This window comes from Heterodontus francisci, chromosome 3 (genome assembly GCF_036365525.1).
Source record: "Heterodontus francisci isolate sHetFra1 chromosome 3, sHetFra1.hap1, whole genome shotgun sequence".
Taxonomy (NCBI): Eukaryota; Metazoa; Chordata; class Chondrichthyes; order Heterodontiformes; family Heterodontidae; genus Heterodontus; species Heterodontus francisci.
Genome location: NC_090373.1, coordinates 44,257,913 through 44,279,374, shown reverse-complemented (window position 1 = coordinate 44,279,374; position 21,462 = coordinate 44,257,913). Strand labels below are relative to the sequence as shown.

The following is a 21,462-nucleotide window of genomic DNA, read 5'->3' as shown; positions in this document are numbered from 1 at the left end:
CAGAGATACGTTTTAAACTAACATGCTGCACAACCTTAAAACTATTTTCTGCCTAAACGTTCTTCCTTTCCAGCAAAAGAATAAAAAGACAGCTACATTAACATAAGGCATGATATTTCACAGTAATTTATTAGCTCCTTGAGATATTCCTGAGAGCCATGATATGGAGTTATATAACTTTTCAGTTTTTCTTATTTTAAAGATTTAGGTATTTCAGTGATTACCATATCTTGGTCTTCAAAAAACTTTAAACAATGCATTTTTATTCATTACGGTACTTCATACTATATATTGAAGGTTATTTATTATACCTATGTCTGTTGAAGGTGGTTTGAAAAGCTCAGAATTTACATACAGACATTGGGGCTTAAATGCATATCTGGAACAGGGAAGCCAGACTTCGCATGGGATGCAGAACACTACAGATTCCCAATAATAAAAATTCCGGTCAGATTCTTGGAGGCTTTGCTGAGAAAAAACAGAACCTGTGAGGCTTCCTCATCTAAGCATCAAGATTACAACAAATAAACTGTTTATCAGGCTATTTAATGTTCACAATTTACAAAAGCCTATATTTTCCTTTACTTGTTTTTGTACAGTCATATTCTGCCAAGCGTTAGCTAAATTGTTAGATGTGCAGTTTTGCAGTCCATCGTAACATTCTCACCATTGTTAAATTCACCACTTGAGTGCACCCTGTGTAAAATGTATAATCTCTAACAGCAGAAGAAAATACAAAGGAAGGAAACTCTATTCAGCCAGTTAAAGCCTGCTCCACTCAGAGGCTGTGTGTAATAGTTTGATCATGTTGTCCCTCTCAAGCCACCTATGATCCCTGACTTTAGGGGACATTATTTCCTTCTCCAGATCCCCTGATGAAATCATGCAGTGCTGTTAAATATCTTTACAGCTCATAAATTGGTTTCCCAACAGCAGTGACTGATCCAGAGCCCTTTTAATTGTGCCAACCAACTCCAAATTAACTATCTCCTCTGCTTTTTTTTCCCATGTATCCACTATTCTGTTGTGAAAAAATGTTTTTCTAGTCTCTAATCTTTGTTAGGCTGTGCATTTTTTTTTACTTAATGCCCCCATTTTCAGTAATAATGTTATATCAAGATTATACTTCAGTAGCAGGACAAATACCCTCAATTGTGAAGATTGTTTTAAAAGAGGCTTTCATACTTTGGACATAATTGTGTCTCTGCCCAACTTGTATTTCTTCAGATATAGGATAAGACAGAACTGAATTATCTGGAAATTTAGAACAGATGATGGTACAGACAGCATACAAGCTCTTTATACTGTCCTATTTTTTAAATGAGCATCTTTTTCTCCATAATGGTGTGTTGTATTTTGGGGTGTAGTACTTGAATCGCCTGTCAGCATACTGCATGTAAACCTCTTATAAATGCATTATAAGTCTTTGGAAACTCCGTTGTATACCACCACAAATTACATTTCTGCCATTGTTATTTGCAGTACATGTTCTTGTTTTGGTCATCTTCATTTGTTTTTCTATACTATACCTTCACGTGCCTAGTAATTAGTGAAGCTAACTGTCTTGTGGTTGCTAGAATAAGGGGTTTCTAACCCATTATACTAAATTCTGTGAGAAGACGAAGGGTTCATACCCGAATTTTGGGAAAGCCAGGTCCCATAACAAAATGGAGATGCAGAAAGTATCCACCACACAACCAGCAAATAGATGACTGACACTGAAAACCATAAACATCATAAACCTGTTGAATAGCAGCCTGATTGGGTTGAGTTAGTCAATCTCAGCCAAGGCAGTAATGGATTGCTAATACGACGACACCAAATTGGGGGGTGTCATTAATACAAAGGAAGAATGTGACAAAAAAAGACATGAATAAACTTGCAGAATGGCATCTAATTGGCAAATGAATTTCAATATAGGTAAATGTATGGTGGTGCATTTTGGTACAAAGAATAAGCCATGCATATATTGCTTGTATAATAAGAATCTAAATGAAGTTGTAGAGCAAAGGGATCTAGGGGCACAGATATACAAATCATGAAAAGCAGCAACACAGTTTAATATGCCACAAAAAAAGCAAAACAAGCAATAGGGTTCATTTCCAGGGGGACTAACTGAAAAGCAGTCTTGTTTAAAATCTTGGTTCGACCACACTTAAAGTAATGTGAAGAGATCTAGTCTCCATATTACAAAAGAGATTACAGAGACATTGGTGAAGGGGCAAAAAAGATTCACAAGGATGATATTAGAACTCAGAGGTTATAACTATCAGGAAAGACTGAACAGAGTGGGGCTCATTCTCCAGAAAAAGGAAGACTGAGAGGTGACCTAAACGAGGCCTTTAAGCTAATGGAAGGTTTTGATAGAGTAGATGCGGAGAAAATGTTTCTACTTGTGGTGGGGGGGGGGGGGGAGACCAAAGGGAGAGACCATAAATATCAGATAGTCCTAATAAATCCAATAGGGAATTCAGAAACAACTTCTTTACCCAAAGATAAGTTAAAATATGGATGCACAACCACACAGATGTGCTACAGACTTGATGAAACTATCAGGCTTAGGGAGAGGGTAAAATGTAGATCACATCAAGTTGTTAAATCCTAGTAAAAGTCTTGTTCACAAGAGGCATTGCCAATATATGAAAAACAACAAAACATACAGAGGAAGAAAATACAAAATCATAATTTAACATGGTGGCACAATCAAATGACATACTAAAGTGCGGACACAGCTTTGTGCTCATGAGACAAAACATACATAGCTAAGAAAGGAACTTCCATTCCTATTAAGCTTTACTTCCCCTCCACCTCAGTTTCATGAGCCTCATTCTGCATGATGGTCAAACAGGTACCACAGTCCTCCCATATCTCATCTAAGGACAGGTACTTGAATGAGCAAGGCATAGAGGGATATGGAATTAATGCAGGCAGTTGGGATTAGTATAGATAGGCATTATGGTCGGCATGGACGCGGTGGGCCGAAGGACCTGTTTCGATGCTGTATGACTCTATGACTCTATGTAAGTGGCCAGCCCAAGCCTAAAATGTTTCAGCATATTATTTTAACTGCAGAGAGCATTGCAGTCAAGCATGATCTGTTTCCATCGAATGCAGAGATATGTACTTTCCAGCAGTGGTCACTGAACAATAACCAGGGGCAAAGAACCTGGCAGATCTGGTTCATTATTACTCCAGGGATATGAACACCAATTGTTACACCTCATATGTTGACCCTGTTGAAATCAGCTAATTCAGCAGGAACTGAACTAGAACTTTTGTGGTATAAAAACAAGAAATGCTGGAAATACTGACAGCATCTGTGGAGAGAGAAGCAGAGTTAACATTTCAGGTCAGTGACCTTTCAGCAGAACTGGCAAAGGTTAGAAATGTAATAGGGATGACTCAGTACCACACAGAGCAAGGCCTTTATATACTGGATTACTGAGAAGGCACTGAGCAGAAAATGTTTAATCTCAACTTCAGGTTTATCAGAAGGTATCTTGTGAACAAAAATGTAAATGTCAGGCAGATATATTGGGTTAACAAAGGAGAAGCAAAGCCAGAATGCAGCTAAGATGTTTCCCTTGGTTGGGGAGTCGAGAACCAGGGGACGCAATTTCAAAATAAGGGGGAAGCCACTTAGGACAGAGATGAGGAGAAATTTCTTTACTCAGAGGGTTGTGAATCTTTGGAATTCTCTATCCCAGAGGGATAGCTCAGTCAGTGAGTATGTTGAAAGTAGAGATTGACAGATTTCTAAATACCAATGACATAAAGGGATATGGGGATAGTGTGGGAAAAAGGCATTGAAGTGGATGATCAGCCATGATTGCACTGAATGGCAGAGCAGGCTCGATGGGCTGAATGGCCTACTGCTGCTCCTATGTTCCTACGTTCCTAATGTACTGTCACTGGGCTCCCATAATGGATTTAAATAAAACAAACCACGATCAAATTCATAATTCTACACTCACTGCCAAGAGTTAATGGCAGGTTTTAACTGTCTATTACCTCTTGATATAAGGTATCATTGCTATGTCTGGGTCACCTTATACATTCATCGTTAGGACAAAGCAGACTAGCAAGTTGTAAGAATTTATATTTCGAGATTTAACTGCATCTCAGTATTTATTCTCCACAGCCATTGCTAGGTTCATTTACCATATTGGTAGCAGTGGCTTTAGGAAAATTTCTCTTAAACCAATAAACTTTCATGTTGCACAATGCGCCCTTTCTAATACGCCTCAAATAGATACCACTACCAATGACAGACATCAACACATGAGTACTTTACCCTAGTTTTAGGGTGTATTTACACTGCAACTCTCAGTATGAAAATAGGGTTCAGCCAAGCAGCTCTTGGTTACAATGTTTCGTTCCTGCTGGCTGAAACATTAACTGACTTACCCAGGAGCGAGATCTGTGCATATGTGGATACATGCACACAAAGAAATCTCTGCCAAAAATTAAATACTTAGATGTTTAGTGCTCAACAAAGGCAAGTTACCACTATATAAATCCAAGTCAAATAGGTTCACAAAGTGTATGATTGTCCAATGAACCCACTAGGTAATTTGTCAACCAGGTTTAATGCTGCATGAATTTATATTCCATTAGGTGTCAAAAGGAAGTAGTACAAAACTACCCTCTCTCTCTCGAGGATCTTAGACAGTTTTCTGCGCTGTCAGGTGAGGACTTAACTCTGGATTTACACTGATTTTTATCAATATTAAACTTCTAGTATAAATACACCCTTACATAACTCAAAATCTCAGTTTATTCCCCTACTTAGGCTTAATCCTTGCATTATATAGATTAATAATTCCAAAGGGAAATGAATTTCAAAGGTCATTGATACGTTGTATAGGGATCAAAGCACAGAAACAAGGATAATTCCAGGGCTAGGTTATGATGAAAGTCAGAGTCAAAATTGTTTGCACGGCAGATAAGATGATTGAGATGAGATACGCAAAAATAAAAGAAGTCAAACTGACTGAGAAATATTTTATTAAGAACAGAACAATACAGCAAATATATCCTCAAATGTAAGTAGAATATTTTTATCAGACTAGCTGTTACAGGATGTTAAGATGGAGCTGTATTTAAGGATATACTTTCTTTCTTGGATACAAATGAACAAGTCTTAAATATGGTTATGGACCAGAAGAAATGTTTCGTTCCATAGAATAATGGGAATGCAAAAGTCTTTCAGCAAAGAAAATTGGTACTGTATCTAATAACTTCATCAAAAAGGAACTGGATCGCATTTTGGGATAAGAGCATGATTAGAGGATAAATCATGGATGGGGATCATAAAAGTCTGATTGGAATATAATTGTCCCTCTGATACTAGGGCTGTTTTTTCATGTGTGAAGATCAAAGAATAGCCTGCAGGGTTTCTTCTTCATCTTTGATGCTGAGGAATATTTATACTCTCTCGGAAAATTTTGTGGTGCAATATCAGCCGAAATGGAACAGATTTGCATGATATTTGGAGGATACTGGCATGAATACCTTTCTCTTGACAGTTTCATGGTTTAGTTTCTAAATTTTCCAAGTGGTGAACATATTTGTAAATGCTAATAATATTGTTCCCGGACCAACCTAAAAGTCATTACAACTGAGAAGTCTGGAAAGGAATCAATTTCCTCTTCCTCCCAAAACATTCTGTTTCTATTACTACAACTTGGATGGTAACTTTCCGACAGGCAGTCGAGATGAATCTGTCCTGGATTTCTTAACTAGGTATCTAACATTCCAGTATTGGCCTAATTATTTTGCTGATAGCTGATCTGTGGAGACCAATGGTCCATGGTTGAATACTGAAGATATGAGGATGAATCACATAAAATTAAGGAGTGCTTATGCAGAAATTAAATGGGAAGTAGAAATGCACATGGCAGATTGCAATGAGTTGTAGAAGAATAGTCTTTTCTCACCCTTTTATGTCTTTAAGTGACCAAACCACAAAGAATATTCAGCTCTATCATTATTCGTTTATGCAGTAAGGATATTCTATCACCGACAGTGCAACTTAGCTGCTGGCGGAAAACTAGGCTATTAATGGCATGGTAATGAATTTTGAGAAGTGGTAAGGAAAGCTGTTCATAAGTAAAATTCTTTTTGAGTAGATTGTGTACATCAGACCAGTGTTATGGTTAAGGTGGAGTTGCATTTAAGGTTACATTTTCTTTCTTGGATCAATTACTATACATTTAAGTATTGCTATTAAATGTTATGTCTCCAAACCACAAAATATCTTTCCTGTCAAAGTAAATTATAATCATATAATTACTTGCTTCTTTTAAGGATGTATATTGTGTTTAAAATAAATCCAAGATTTTGACATCCTGTTGGCAGATATACGGAGGGAAATCAAATCTGTAAAACACAAACAACCCATAGAAAGAGTCTCATTGTATATCTACGCAGAGCTGCTGATTTGCATAGTGTTTCACTGAATTTGGCAATATTTCCAAATCTTCTTATGGGGGAATTCAAAAGGAGCAGCAAGTTGCATTAATCAATCACTTTAAATCATGAATAATTATGCTGGAGACAAAAGGAACTGCTTGTGAAGGACTGGAGTTTTCTAACTCTCACTAAAAAACACTGGCGTCTACTAAAATCCTGGAATATTATGTCTCAGAAGTAAGTCATTTGCCTATCAAGTCTGCATTGGTGCTTTTCTTCTAGTCTCATCCTGCTCTCCTACTTGTCCCCAATACCATATACTGGATTTATCAATACAGCAAATGATAACCTTTACTTTTCAAAAATTTACTTCTTTACTTATTGGTTACAAAATTCACAAACATTCTACATGGAACTTACTGGAAATAAAACTTAAATTGTTAATTGAATAACCTACAAGCTAGTAATGAAATTTCTCAATTTTCTACTTAGCACATGTTTCAACTACAGCTGAGTGACCACTGCTGCCCTAAGCCAACTACAAATGGCGATAAAAGAGTAGATCAGGAATAAATGTCTCTCTGATTCCAACCTCCTCTCCTAATTAAATATATTAAGGAGTCAAACAAGGAAAAAGTGAATAATTTTAGGAGCTGCAGAGAATAGGAAATAAGAATTTCTTAAGAATTATGAACCATAAACCTGAAAAATGCAAATCAGTTTGCTTACCATCTGAAGTGGGTGAAATGTTTGATAGCATTCCATAGTATGCTATCCTAAGTTGTGCAGAGGCCATAATGTGTCGTGAGCATGGTTTAATAAACAACATGTCTTTGTGCACTGATGATCTGGAATTCTCTGAAGTCGTAACTAAACATGTGGATGACACCTAATCAAAGGATATAACTTATTTTCAGAAGATATTTGATAAATCTGAGAATTTTTAAAAAATCAGTTCAAGTCCAAGAATTAATGGCAGATTAGTTAGTTGGATTAAAAACTGGCTTTGCATTGGGGCGCACATAGTGATAAAATGGAAAACTGTCCATCTGGTGACACCAAACTGTGCCAGGTGCCATTTATAAACATCAAACAGCATTTAGAAAGACTGGATCGACTAAGCAGATGGGTTAAGAAATTATAGATATATTTTGATGTCAATAAAATATAATACATATTGTGAGCCACGTTCTTTTTTTCTGGAATACTGGGCTGAATTTTATTTTGGCGACGGGGTCTCGGTGGCGGGCTGGAAGGTAGGCAGAGACCCTGCATCGGCCCTCCGTCGGACTCCTGTTGTAATTCCATGGCGGGCAAGCAATTAACTGCCTGTTGTTGGGGACACTGTCCCTTTAAGGGGTGAACTCCCGCCTCCAAGAACTGTTGGCCAATCGGAGGACCAGCAGCTCTGCAGTACCAGCAGCACCACTGGGAGCAGTGGCCACTGCTGGTACTGCAGGAGGACCTGCAGTACGAAGAGAGAAGAATGAAGACGACCCTGGGATAGGTGAGTGGGGTTGGGGTTGCCGGGGCCAGTCAGGCAAGCTTTGGTGACGGGGTGGGCAGTGGGGAGTGGGAGCTAGTGAGGGTGGGGGTGGGGGGAGTCTTCCCGTGGGGGTGGACACCGCTGCCGGTGGGGGGGAGAGGGGGGCCTCCAGGGGCCCTGGATTGCCCCCAAAGGAGGGACTCGAACACAGAATCGAACAAGCGAACACAGGTTTACAACTAATAAGCCTCAAGTGATACAAGGAGATTGGAAGAAATTCCCTTCTTCTTTGAAAGCAGTGGAAAAGTGCAACATACTGCATCCAGTTCTGATGAAAGTTCACAGACCTGAAATGTTTACTCTGTTTCTATCTCCACAGATGGTGCCAGACCTGCTGAGTATTTCCAGCACTTTCTGTTTTTATTTCAGATTTAAAGCATCCGCAGTATTTTGCTTTTCTTATACTGCATCTACTTACTGCTTTAAAAAGGAGTTGGATTAAATATCAGGTTGGAATTTGAGGATAGATATAGACAGGAGTATTATGGTCCCTGCGTCTGCAGAAGATAGCAGGTGGGATTGAATAATTGTGAAGGTGGACAAATATTCTGCAGTTCTGGTTGGGTCTCTATGGGGTCAAGAAATATTTTTCAACCTCAATTTCAGAATTCAGGAAATTCACTGAGATCTGTGTTTTCCCCATTATAGCTTGAAAGCTACATTCAAGAAAATATGAAGAGTGAAATGGTGCAGATCCAGCAGAACGCAGTGCAAAACCATACAGCGACCATGCTAGAAATAGGAACAAACTTACTCACTCAGACGGCTGAACAAACCCGTAAATTAACAGATGTGGAAGCACAGGTAAGGATTTTTGGCCTTTACAAGTAATCTAGATATATAGGCAAAAAGCAGTTTGGCATCATTGCATGTTAAGATTTGGCTGAAAATGATTCCTCAGTAGAGAAATCAGATAGTTTTCTGCTGCCAGGCTTCTAACAATGCTCATTTTATTCACCTGCTGGAAGGTGTTATGTTTCTTGGAAAGATTCCATCTTCAGACATTTCCCTTTCTCTATGGGAACAGCTTCACCTCCACTCAATACCTTCTACTCAAAGCTTGAAGAGGAGTTGGGCCGTTGCCATTGCTTTTAATTTAATGGTGAAATATGAAATATTAAAGAATTTTTTTAAAAATAGGGGCATGGTTGAAACAGAGTTGTGGATTTTTTTTTTGAATCTTGGTATAAATTTTACACAACACTGTAAAGAGAATTTATTCAAATCTATTAAAGAGATCTGAAAGTAGCAGCGAAGTCAAGTTACGTTTGCAACTGACAGAAAATGAAATTGACTTGATCTTCTCATACAATGAGCACAGTAGGGTGTTTTACTAAATTCAGGCCTACTTGCAACACCAAAACAAACCTGGATGTGTATTTTCAGCCATTAAGTTATTACTGTAGTTTAGAGATTGACATAGCTATTAACTGAAAAATGTGGAATTGGGAAAAGCTACAGGCCATTTATCGTAATCTATTATTACATGCATAACAGATTAAATAACTGGAACAAATGCTGATGTCACACTTGGTGCCTTCCCTGCAAAAAAAACTTTTAATAGGTAACCCAATTTGTGAAGAATGAAAGGAACTAAATGGAAAGCACAGACTTATTCAAAGATACTATTTTTTGATTAATGATCTTAATTAAAAAGTTAATCTTGACCGTCGTTTATTAACCACAATTACTTGTTATCATCAATCCTGTGGCATAATACTATATTCAAAGCAGGAACAATATCTGTTTCCCCTAGTGGAGAAGTCAATTACCAGGGGGCAAGGAGTTAAGGTAATTGGTAGAAGGATTAGAGGGGACATGAGGAAAAACTTTTTTCACTCAGAGGGTGGTGGGTGTCTGGAATTCACTGCCCGGAACAGAGGTAGAGGCAGAAACCCTGAACTCATTTAAAAGGTACCTGGACCTGGACCTGGACCTGAAGTGCTGTAACCTGCAAGGCTATGGACCAGGTTGCTAGAAGGTGGGATTAGAATGGATGGCTAGTTTTTTCAGCCTGGGCAGACATGATGGGCTGAATGGTCTCTTTGTGTCATAACTTTTCTATGGTTCTACAACATGGCAAGTTTGATTCTAAGCATCTGACACCAGAAGTGAACTGAAATTGGATATAACAAAGGAACTTACCTTTTGTGCACTCTTCAATCAAGACATATTTAACAGCAACAAAATATATATTTCAGTTCTGCAAGAAAAAGCGCAGTCCCAATACAGCGCTGAATTAAGGTGTAGTTTGCAAACACCCCCCCACCCCCGAAAAATAAAAATTAATGATATAATTCCCCAAATTTCTTTTAAAAAAAAAATCATTTGTAGGATGTGGGCATCGCTGGCTAGGCCAGCATTTATTACCCATCCCTAATTGCCCTTGAGCTGTCTTCTTGAACTGCTGCAGTCCTTGGGGTGTAGGTACACCTATAGTGCTGTTCGGAAGGGAGTTCCAGGATTTTGACCCAGCGACAGCGAAGGAATGGCAATATAGTTCCAAGTTAGAATGGTGTGTGGCTTGCAGGTGGTTCCATTGCATCTGCTGCCCTTGTCCTTTCAGGTGTTAGAGGTCGTGGATTTGGAAGTTGCTGTCGAAGGAGCCTTGGTGAGTTAGTCATAGTCATAGAGTGATACAGCACTGAAACAGGCCCTTCGGCCCACCGAGTCTGCGCCGACCATCAACCACCCATTTATACTAATCCTACATTAATCACATATTCCCTACCTTGTTTTATAAAACAAATTCACCAGTAAAGTGATGTGCAAATTCTTCAGATTTCTCAAAAGATAAATAAATTCCATTAAAATTGAAGCTTCAGGAGAATGCCCATTGCTTTTGGATTTCCCTTCATAAAGTAATTAATTTCTCTCAATGATTGAATCCAGAGAACTCAAAAGGCAAAGTAAAGGCAATGAATGCGCAAGTAAAGAAGTTCAAAAGAGTTCACGGTGTTAATCAGCAGAGAATAGAAAATGATCTTAAATTTCAACACTGTTACTTACTGGCCCTTTCATCTGGATACCAAAGTGCAACATTCAGTTAAAAGCTTAATTGACAACACAAGGAGATTAACCAAACTACTGATCTCTAAGGAAACTAACATTTTTGCAGAAGAACCTGATGAGCTCCAAGTATGAAATTAAGTTGCATTTTACTTTAACGATGTGCTTAATTAACTGTTGCTAAAATGTGTGAAAATCCCACAGTACTCCATTAGTGCGCTGGCCTCTATTTTAAATCCGAATGCAAGAGAAAAACAGGTATGTGCACGAGCTTATACTAAAAATTTGGTGCGGTGAGCAAACAGTGTAACAATCACGATATCATTGATAGAAAATATACCATATTAAATTCTCAGTAGAACTTGTACATTTGTGAAGCTTAACTGTGAGATCATAGACATGAAAGCACAAATAAAGGCATCACTTTATTGTTTTGAGCTAATGAGGGGGAATCAGACCAAGTAATGCAGAAAATTAAATCAGCAGAGTAATTTAATCTATGAAAAATTTACACTTAATATCAACTATTGCTATGTTTGAACAGCTATATCATTCCAAAAAAGATAAGTGCTGTACTAAAAGCTGCACAAACAGAGGCATCACTAGGCACTAAGACTTGGAGAATGGATGTTCATCCTGGGTTAGAGATTTTGTGCACTTAAAACAATATAAGATGAGTTTTCCCTTTTTCTTTTTAAGAATGTGAAATTAACTGCACTTGTCCCATCCCATGATTCAAAACTTGCTTAAAGCTAAAAATGCATTTTGTTTCTCTTTTTAATTTTTCTTGCATCAGTCTGTTTCAACTTTTTCCCACTTTCTCTTTTCGTACTGTTTTCATGTTAGTTCTTTTCTATTCTGGGTTCGTCTTTTCTTCAATTTCTTCTGTTTTCCCCTCATTGGCCCTATACACTCTCATGCTGAACCTTCTTCTGCCAAGGCAAAAAACTGGTGACTTATTTTTTACTGTGAAGTGGATTATGGCATTATTGCATTTTATCACTGGTTATATCACTTAGTTGACCATATTATTGTACACATGCTATACAAGATTTCCCATCCTCAAGTTTCTCCAAATATAATATATCTATGACTTGACTGGGAATTTAGATTGATTAAAAGATTTGTATGACCTCATTGTTCCATCTGTAACTGAATAGATTAAACATCTGCTGCTATACTTAAAAATGAACATGTTTCTTGGGACATGGGGAACTATAAATGTTTTTCCACATCAAAAGGTAGTCAGTTCCCTAGTACAGTAATAACACTTGTGGTCAGAACTGTGGAATAACATTTGTGCCAGAACACCCTCCAGTGCCTCAATGAACCAAGTGAATTAAATCTAGGAATGTTTTATTTGTTTTTCCTGTGAGTTAGACAGATCAAAACTGTGCATGCCTCAATTCTCTACTGGAAATGTTGCAAGTTAAAAACACATACACATCAGGTTAGCTAAGCAAACCTATCCAGTGATTAGCTGAGCCATTTGGACTAAGAAGGTCTCAGGTTTGATCTGCAGTTTGATCTCAGCTAAGGGAAGGGGGTATTCGGCCAAACAATTGGCTATATGTCCTCTGGACCAAGGAAAAAGGGAGGAAAAATTACACTTCAGATTACCATCCAGCAACCCCATGCTCACAGTGTCTGTTCTTGGACATCAGGTGAGGAGCAGACTTGCAGAAGTATAACCTGTTATAATATTAATTGTCAAGGCATGAAAAATGGCTACTTAGGTGAAGTACTTGTACGACACCTAGGGCTGGTGTAATCCTATCCTAACATGAGCCATTCCTTTTTCTTTGGTGGGAAGAGAGTGAACATAAAATTGGCAAAAAGCACATTATATAATTCAATCCTATTTTGTGAAGGGAAATTTGTCCCTTACCTAAATAGAATCTCTTGCATTTTTCTTCAGTAGATTCTTCCTTCATTTCATTTTGAAGGGCAATTATCTCCCTGTACTTCCTCTTCAACTTTTGGGCAGGCTTTGTTCATACCAAACATTTAGTCTTTTTCTACCACCCCCAAACCCCTACATTTTCCAAATTATTACTATCCTTTCCAGCACTTTCATCACTTATTGGTAAATCATCTTAATGGTATCACACTCTTATTCAAGGATAATATTTGTCTATGCCACCTCCTTTTTATTTTCCAAATATTTATTTCCAGGCATAAAATCTCCTCATGCCATTGCTTCTCCATTTCAAACCAGACAGGCCACCCTTCGACCATGGTACCAGACACAACAAAAGCACACCCAACCCAGACGAACTTGCCAAGTGCTCCTCACTAACATCTGGGGATTTGTACCAAAGTTGGGAAAGCTATTCCAGAGCCTAATCACACAGTCATGCTCACGGAATCATAACTCCTAGCCAATTTTCCTGACTCCTCCATCACCATCTCTGGGTATGTCCTATCCCACTGGCAGGACAGACGGACTGGCGACAAGGTGATATACAGTCAGGAGAGGGTGGCCCCCTGGGAGTCCTCAATATTTGAGTCCGAATCCCATGAAGTCTCATTACATCAGGTCAAACATGGGCAAGGAAACCTCCTTCTGATTACCATCTACCACCCTCCCTCCTCCATGTTGAACACTAATTGGAAGAAGCACTGAGGCCAGCAAGGGCACAGGTGGGGGACTTCAATGTTCATCACCAAGAAAGTCGAAATAGCACCACTATTGACCTAGCTGGCCAGGTCTTGAAGGACATATCTGCCAGACTGGACGTGCAGCAGGTGGTGAGAGAACCGACATAAGGGGAAAACTTACCTGATCCCATGCTCGCCAATCTACCTGTCGCAGATGCATCTGTCCATGACAGCATTGGTAGGAGTGACCATTTCACAGTTCTTGTAGAAGTGAAGTGCTGTCTTCACACTGAGGACATCTTCCATCCTGCTGAGTGGTACTACTACTATGCTAAATGGGATAAATTCAGAACACATCCAGCAACTCAAAACTGGGCATCCATGAATTGCTCCGGCCATCGGCAGCAGCATTAGAATTGTATTTCACCACAATCTGTAACATCATGGCCCAGCATATCCCTCTCTTTGCCATTGAGCTAGGGGATCAATCCTGATTTAACGAGGAGTGTAGTAGAGCATGCCAGGAGCAGCACCAGGCATACCTAAACATGAAGTGCCAACCTGGTGAAGCTATAACACAGGACTACATGCATGCTAAAGAGAAGAAGCAGCATGCTATAGACAGAGCTAAGCAATCCCACAACCAATGGATCAGATTAAAATCATATCCTGTCGTGAATGGTAGTGGACAATTAAGCAACTAACTGGAGAAGGAGGTTCCATAAACATCCCCATCCTCAACAATCCCCGTCAGTACAAAAGACAAGGCTGAAGTATTTGCAACCATCTTCAGCCAAAAGTGCCAAATGGGTGATCCTTCTTGGCCTCCTCCTGAAGTCCCCTTCATTACAGATGCTAGTCTAAACAATTTGATTCACTCCATGTGATATTAAGAAATAGCTGGATACAGCAATGGCTATGGGCCCCAACAACATCCCTCCTGCAGTACTGAAGACTTGTGCTCCAGAACTAGCTGCGCCCTGACCCAAGCTGTTTCGGTGCTGCTACAACACTGGCATCTACCCGATAACATGGAAAATTGACCAGGTATGTCCCGTCCACAAAAAGCAGGACAAATACCATTGGGCCAATTACTGTCCCATCAGTCTACTCTCGATCATCAACAAAACAATGAAAGGTGTTGTCGACAGTGCTATCAAGTGGTACTTACTCACCAATGCTTAGCTTAGCTTCTACCAAATATGGACAAAACAGCTGAATTCAAGAGGTGAGGTGAGAGTGACTGCTCTTGACATCACAGCGGCATTTAACAGAGTGTGGCATCAAGGAGCCTTAGTAAAATTGAAGTCAAAACGAACGAGGGAGACAACTCTCCACTGGCTGGAGTCTTACCTAGCAAAAAAGTTGTGGTTGTTGAAGGCCAATCATCTCAGCCCCAGGACAATGCTGCAGGAGTTCCTCAGGGCAGTGTCTTTGGCCCAACCATCTTCAGCTGCTTCAGCAATGACCTTACTTCCATCATTAGGTCAGAAGTGTTTGCATAGTGTTCAGCTGTACTTACAACCCCTCAGATAATGAAGCAGTCTGTGCCCGCATGCATCAAGACCTGGACAACATTCAGGCTTCGGCTGATAAGTTGTAAGTAATATTCACACCACATAAACGCTAGGCAATGACCATCTCCAAGAAGAGAGAATCTAACCATCTTCCCTTGACATTCAATGGCATTACCATCGCTGAATCCTCCAACATCAACTTTCTGGGAGTCACCATTGATCAGAAAGTTAACTGGCTCAGCCACATAAATACTGTAACTGCAAGAGTAGGTCAGAGGCTGGGAATTCTGTGTTGAGTAGCTCACCTTTTGACTCACCAAAGCCTGTCCAATATCTACAAGGCGCAAGCCAAGAATGTGTCGGAATACTCCCTATATGCCTGCATAAGTGCAGCTCCAACAATACTCAAGAAGCTAGACACCATCCATCACCAAGCAGCCCATTTGATTAGCAAGCCATGTTTCAGGTCTATGACCTTCGTCAGATCTGATGATGATGATAATGATGATGATGAAAGGTCACAGACCTGAAAGATTAATTCTGTTTTTCTCTCCACAGATGCTGCCAGACCTGCTGAGTATTTCTAGCACTTTCTGTTTTAATTTCAGATTTCCAGCATTTGCAGCATTTTGCTTTTACCTTAAACATTCATTCCTTTCACCACAGGCGCACCTTGGCTGCCATGTGTACCATCTACAAGATACACTTCAGCAACTCACCAAGGCTCCTTCGACAGCACCTTCCAAACTGGTGACCTCTATCACATTGTTACGACCACGTGGTGTGACGTAGGTGCTTCCCATTGTTCAACTTCCCACCTGACCGCAGCAAGTGTATTTGTGTTAGAGTTTAGCCCTTGGTGTTTTAATTTTCAAATAAACAGACAGCGACAGGTTTTCTTGTAGGTCTTAAAAGCAGAAAATCTATTGTTCATTGAGCAATACACCTTATCCCGAAATTGTCGCAACTGCATCCACTCACGCATTCATTCTCACACACACACAGATAGAGAAGGGAAAAAGGAAGGTGGTTTTTAGTCAGGGGGAAAGGTTACAATAAACATGTTGAATTCTCTTGGAAATTAAGTTCCAGATGGTTGCAGGCCGGAGCTAAGTGTAGATTTCTCTCTTGAACTAAGGTTCAATTGAAGATGGTGTGTTACTTTTAGCTCTCACTGCTGTATACTGTAGATGTCTGATTCTGCGGCAGGGAATGCACTTTCTGGTTTCGCTGGAACACAAGCTGTGTAGGATGTTGCTTCTTGCTTTCTCTCTCTCTGGCTGTCTTTTTTATAAGGTAAAGCTGTTAGGAGACGCTCTGGATTCTTCCCCATGGTGATCACACAATGGCCCAGGATGTGGCTACTTCACACCTCCTTTGTTTCAGAAGACGACAGTCAATTTTGGAGTGCTTTAGGATAAGTGTAGGATGGGTTCTACTGACACCTCATCGCTTTGAAGATTCGTCCTTTGCTTTTGTCAGTTTGAATACACAAAAGGCTTTTTCTTCAGCAGCCATTGTGGACCATGGTCCCCTTTTTAAAATAAAGGGTAATTTTTTTAAGACAAAGTCTGTATTTCATAACTCTTCGGAGTTAGTCCATGATTGTTGTATCATTGCACTTCCAGTATGCATGACAACGTAGAAGAACAAAGGCAGCACACGCATGGGAACACCACTGCCTCCAAGTTCCCCTCCAAGTCACACACCATCCTGGCTTCGAAATATATCACTGTTCCTTCAGAGGGGAAGTAAAAAATGACATAAGAGAGGCAAAGAGAATGTATGAAAAGAGACTGGCAGCTAACAGAAATGGAAATCCAAAAGTCTTCTGGAGGCATATAAATAGTATAAAGGTATTAGGAAGAGTGGTGTGGCTGATTAGGCACCACAAAACGATCTACGCATGGAGTCAGAGGGCATGGCTGAGGTATTAAATGAGTACTTTGCATCCGTCTTTACCAAAGAAGAAGATGCTGCCCAGGTCACAGTGAAAGAGGAGGTAGCTGACACACTCAGTGGCTAAAACTTGACAAAGAGCAGGTATTAGAAAGGTTGGCTGTAATTAAAGTTGATAAGTCACCAGGACTGGATGGGATGCATCCAAGGTTATTGAGGGAAGGAAGGGAGGAAACTGTAGAGAAACTGGCCATAATCTTCCAGTCCTTGCTAAATAAGGTGGCGGTGGTGGGGGATGGTGGTGGTGTGTGTGCTGCCTGTGGTGCCAGAGCACTAGAGAATTGCAAATGTTACACCCTTGTTCAAAAGAGGGTGTAAGGATAAACCCAGCAACTATAGGCCAGTCAGTTTAAACTCGTGGTAGGAATGACAATCTGCAACAAAATTAACAGTCACTTGGACAAATGTGGATGAATTAGGAAAGCCAGCACGGATTGGTTAAAGGCAAATCATCTTTAACAAAACTGCTTGAGTATTTTGAAGAGGTAACAGAGAGGGTTGATGAGGTTAATGCAGTTGATGTGGTGTACACAGAGTTCCAAAAGATATTTGATAAAGTGCCACATAAAAGGCTTGTCAGCAAAGCTAAAGCCCATGGAGTAAAAGGGACAGTGGCAGCACGGATACAAAGTTGGCTAAGTGACAGGAAACAGAGCATAGGGGTGAAGGATTTTTTTTTGGACTAGAGGAAGGTATACAATGTGGTTCCCCAGGGGTCAGCACTAGAAACACTGCTTTTCTTGATATCGTTACGACCAGGAGAAAAAGGGGTCTAGGGTTCCCTCTCAGCCTTCACTTGGTCTCACCGTAACAGGGTTTTACTTTAAACACACCGTTTTTTTAGCTCCCCCTTATGAATTCTTGTTCACTGCTTTCCAATTGTAAGGCAAAGAAACCAGCCCACTGAGTCTGTGCCGACCAACAGCCACCCATTGATACTAATCCTACATTAATCCCATATTCCCTATCACAGCCCCACCATTCTCCTACCACCTATCTACACTAGGGGCAATTTACAATGGCCAATTTACCTATCAACCTGCAAGTCTATGGCTGTGGGAGGAAACCGGAGCACCCGGCGGAAACCCACGCGGTCACAGGGCGAACTTGCAAACTCCGCATAGGCAGTACCCAGAACTGAACCCAGGTCGCTGGAGCTGTGAGGCTGCGGTGCTAACCACTGCGCCGCCCCTTAGGTTTTCTTAGGTTTAAAGAAGAAAAGTTGAAACTTATTAAACTTAAATTCTAATTCAGTTAACACCTACGGATAGATGACGTGCTCATGCGATAAACACACATGCAGATAGAGACAGAAAAGAGCAGAAGAAATAAAGTGGGAAAGTTTGAGGCAATATCTGAAGATGGTTTTGGTTACTGTTCTTCGAGGTCGCTGTAGAGTCCTTGATTGTAGGTAGATCTTCCTCTTCTTCTTAAATCTTGTTTGATGGAGGAGACTTTGCGCTCGAGGTTGACATCTTCAGTGGATTTGGAATTCCATGAGAAAGAGGTGGGACAGACAGGAGAGACTGTGGCGAGTCAGCCAAGAGAGGTCTTTACAATCCAGGAGCAAACTGTCTCTCTGACTCAAACTGGCTATACAATTCAAAAAAACTCAGGTTGCCCAGCAGGTTAGCTGGTTTGATCATGTCTGTTTGTGGATTCAGCCATCTTAGCAGTCATCCTGGAATGTGAGTTTCCTCACCTTCAATGTCTGTTGATTAAAGTCCATTGTGGGTTGACTGTCTCAGGGAATGGTCCTTCGTTTCCAAAAGCACTGTCTGTTAGTATGTAAATGTTTTTTTTCCAGTCACGGCTGATTTGTTTAACAAGTCATTTCCGCGCTCCAGCAACAGTTTAAAATCAATATTCATATGACAAAATTAATATGCCTTGTTCTTGGCAGGTGGGGGTCTACATGACACCTCCACACCCAGCGGAATGAAATGTGATTTTTATAAAGAGCATTTCATTAAAAGGGTCGAGAGACAAAATATAAGATACAAAGGAAAAATACTTGTTTCTTTCATTCATTCACATTCATTCATTAGTCCTAAAACTTATTACAGCCTGTTTTTTCTTGGTGCCAGTGCAGCTTTAACTACCCTTTTTTGGCATCCCAATAAACATGTGGTTCTTTGGTGAGGTTTTTCTTCAGTTTGCCCATTTCCAAGACTGCCTAGGGTTTTAGTTTTTTTTTAGTTTAGAGATACAGCACTGAAACAGGCCCTTCGGCCCACCGAGTCTGTGCCGACCATCAACCACCCATTTATACTAATCCCATATTCCTACCAAACATCCCCACCTGTCCCTATATTTCCCTACCACCTACCTATACTAGTGGCAATTTATAATGGCCAATTTACCTACCAACCTGCAAGTCTTTTGGCTATGGGAGGAAACCGGAGCACCCGGAGAAAACCCACGCAGACATAGGGAGAACTTGCAAACTCCACACAGACAGTACCCAGAATTGAACCCGGGTCGCTGGAGCTGTAAGGCCGCAGTGCTAACCACTGCGCCACTGTGCCGCCCTTTGGGTCTTTGTTCCTGTTGAGGTCTGCAAAGGGGAGGGTTAGATGTAATTTTTTTGATTCATTCTTGGGATGTGGGCATCGCTGTCCAGGCTAGCATTTATTGCCCATCCTTAATGGCCCTTCAGAAGGTGGTGGTGAGCTGCTTTCTTGAACCACTGCAGTCCATGTGGGGTAGGTACACCCACAGTGCTGTTAGGAAGGGAGTTCCAGGATTTTGACCCAGCGATGGGTGAATACAATAGAATACCATAGAGCAGGAATTCTTGGAGTGTATACGGGATGGTTTTCTGGACCAATACATTGAAAAACCAACTAGAGAACAGGCCATCTTAGACTGGGCATTGTGTAATAAGAGAGGAATAATTGACAATCTAGTTGTGCGAGACCGCTTGGGAATGAGCGACCATAATGCGATAGAATTTTTTATCAAGACGGAGAGTGACGTAGTTGATTCTGAGACTAGGGTCCTGAATCTTAATAAAGGAAACTATGAAGTTATGAGGCACGAGTTGGCTATGATGGATTGGGAAACGTGAGTTAAAGGGATGACTGTGGATAGGCAATGGCAAACATTCAAAGAGCGCATGGATGAACTGCAACAATTGTTTATTCCTGTCTGGCACAAAAGTTAAATGGGAAAGGAGCCAAACCATGGCTTACAAAAGAAATTAGAGATAGCATTAGATCCAAGGAAGAGGCATATAAATTTGCCAGGAAAAACAACAGACCTGAGGATTGGGAGCAGTTTAGAATTCAGCAAAGGAGGATCAAGGGATTGATTAAGAAAGGGAAAACTGAGTAAGAGAGTAAGCTTGTGGGGAACATAGCTGACTGTAAAAGTTTCTATAGGTTTGTGAAGAGAAAAAGATTGGTGAAGACAAATGTAGGTACCTTACAGTCAGAAACAGGGGAATTTATTATGGGGAACAAAGAAATGGCTGACCAACTAAATGCATACTTTGGTTCTGTCCTCACAAAGGAGGAAACAAATATCATAGCAGACATGTTGGGGAACACAGGGTTTAGTGAGACAGAGGAACTGAAGGAAATCAGTAGAGAAATGGTGTTGGGGAAATTGATGGGATTGAAGGCCGATAAATCCGCAGGGCCTGATAATCTACATCCCAGAGTACTTAAGGAAGTGGCCCTAGAAATAGTGGATGCATTGGTGGTCATCTTCCAAGATTCTATAGACCCTGGAACAGTTCCTATAGATTGGAGGGTAACTAATGTAACCCCACTATTTAAAAAGGGAGGTAGAGAGAAAACAGGGAATTATAGACCTGTCAGCCTGATGTCGGTAGTGGGGAAAATTCTAGAGTCCATTATCAAAGATTTTATAGCAGAGCACTTGGAGAACAGTGGTAGAATTGGACAGAGTCAGCATGGATTTATGACAGGGAAATCATGCTTGACAAATCTATTAGAATTCTTCGAGGATGTAACTAGTAGAGTTGCTGAGGGACAGCCAGTGGATGTGGTTTATTTAGACTTTCAGAAGGCTTTTGACAAAGTCCCACATAAGAGATTAGCTGTAAAATGAATGCGCATGGGATTGGGGACAGTGTATTGCGGTGGATGGAAAATTGGTTGGCAGACAGGAAACAAAGAGTAGGAAAAAAAACGGGTCTTTTTCCGAATGGCAGGCATTGACTAGTGGGGTACCGCAGGGATCGGTGCTAGGACCCCAGCTACGCACAATATATATTAATGATTTAGATGAGGGAACGAAATGTGATATCTCCAAATTTGCAGATGACACAAAACTGGGTGCGAGGGTGAGTTGTGAGGAGGATGCAGAGAGGCTTCAGGGTGATTTGGAGTTGAGTGAGTGGGCTAATGCATGGCAGATGCAGTATAATGTGGATAAGTGTGAGGTTAT

At 40.5% G+C, this 21,462-nt stretch overlaps 2 protein-coding genes across 2 annotated transcripts in view; one reads left to right on the top strand and one right to left on the bottom strand.

The window, feature by feature from the left end:
• Positions 1 to 21,462, bottom strand: part of mcph1 (microcephalin 1) — a 429,556-nt gene that overhangs the window by 136,370 nt on the left and 271,724 nt on the right. The gene's annotated exons all lie outside the window — the stretch shown is intronic.
• The window catches only part of angpt2a (angiopoietin 2a), a 132,437-nt gene that overhangs the window by 28,908 nt on the left and 82,067 nt on the right, over positions 1 to 21,462 (top strand). The window contains exon 2 of the mRNA XM_068021504.1: positions 8,609 to 8,764. Coding sequence (XP_067877605.1) covers positions 8,609 to 8,764 — 156 coding nt within the window. The remainder of the gene's footprint in view (positions 1 to 8,608; positions 8,765 to 21,462) is intronic.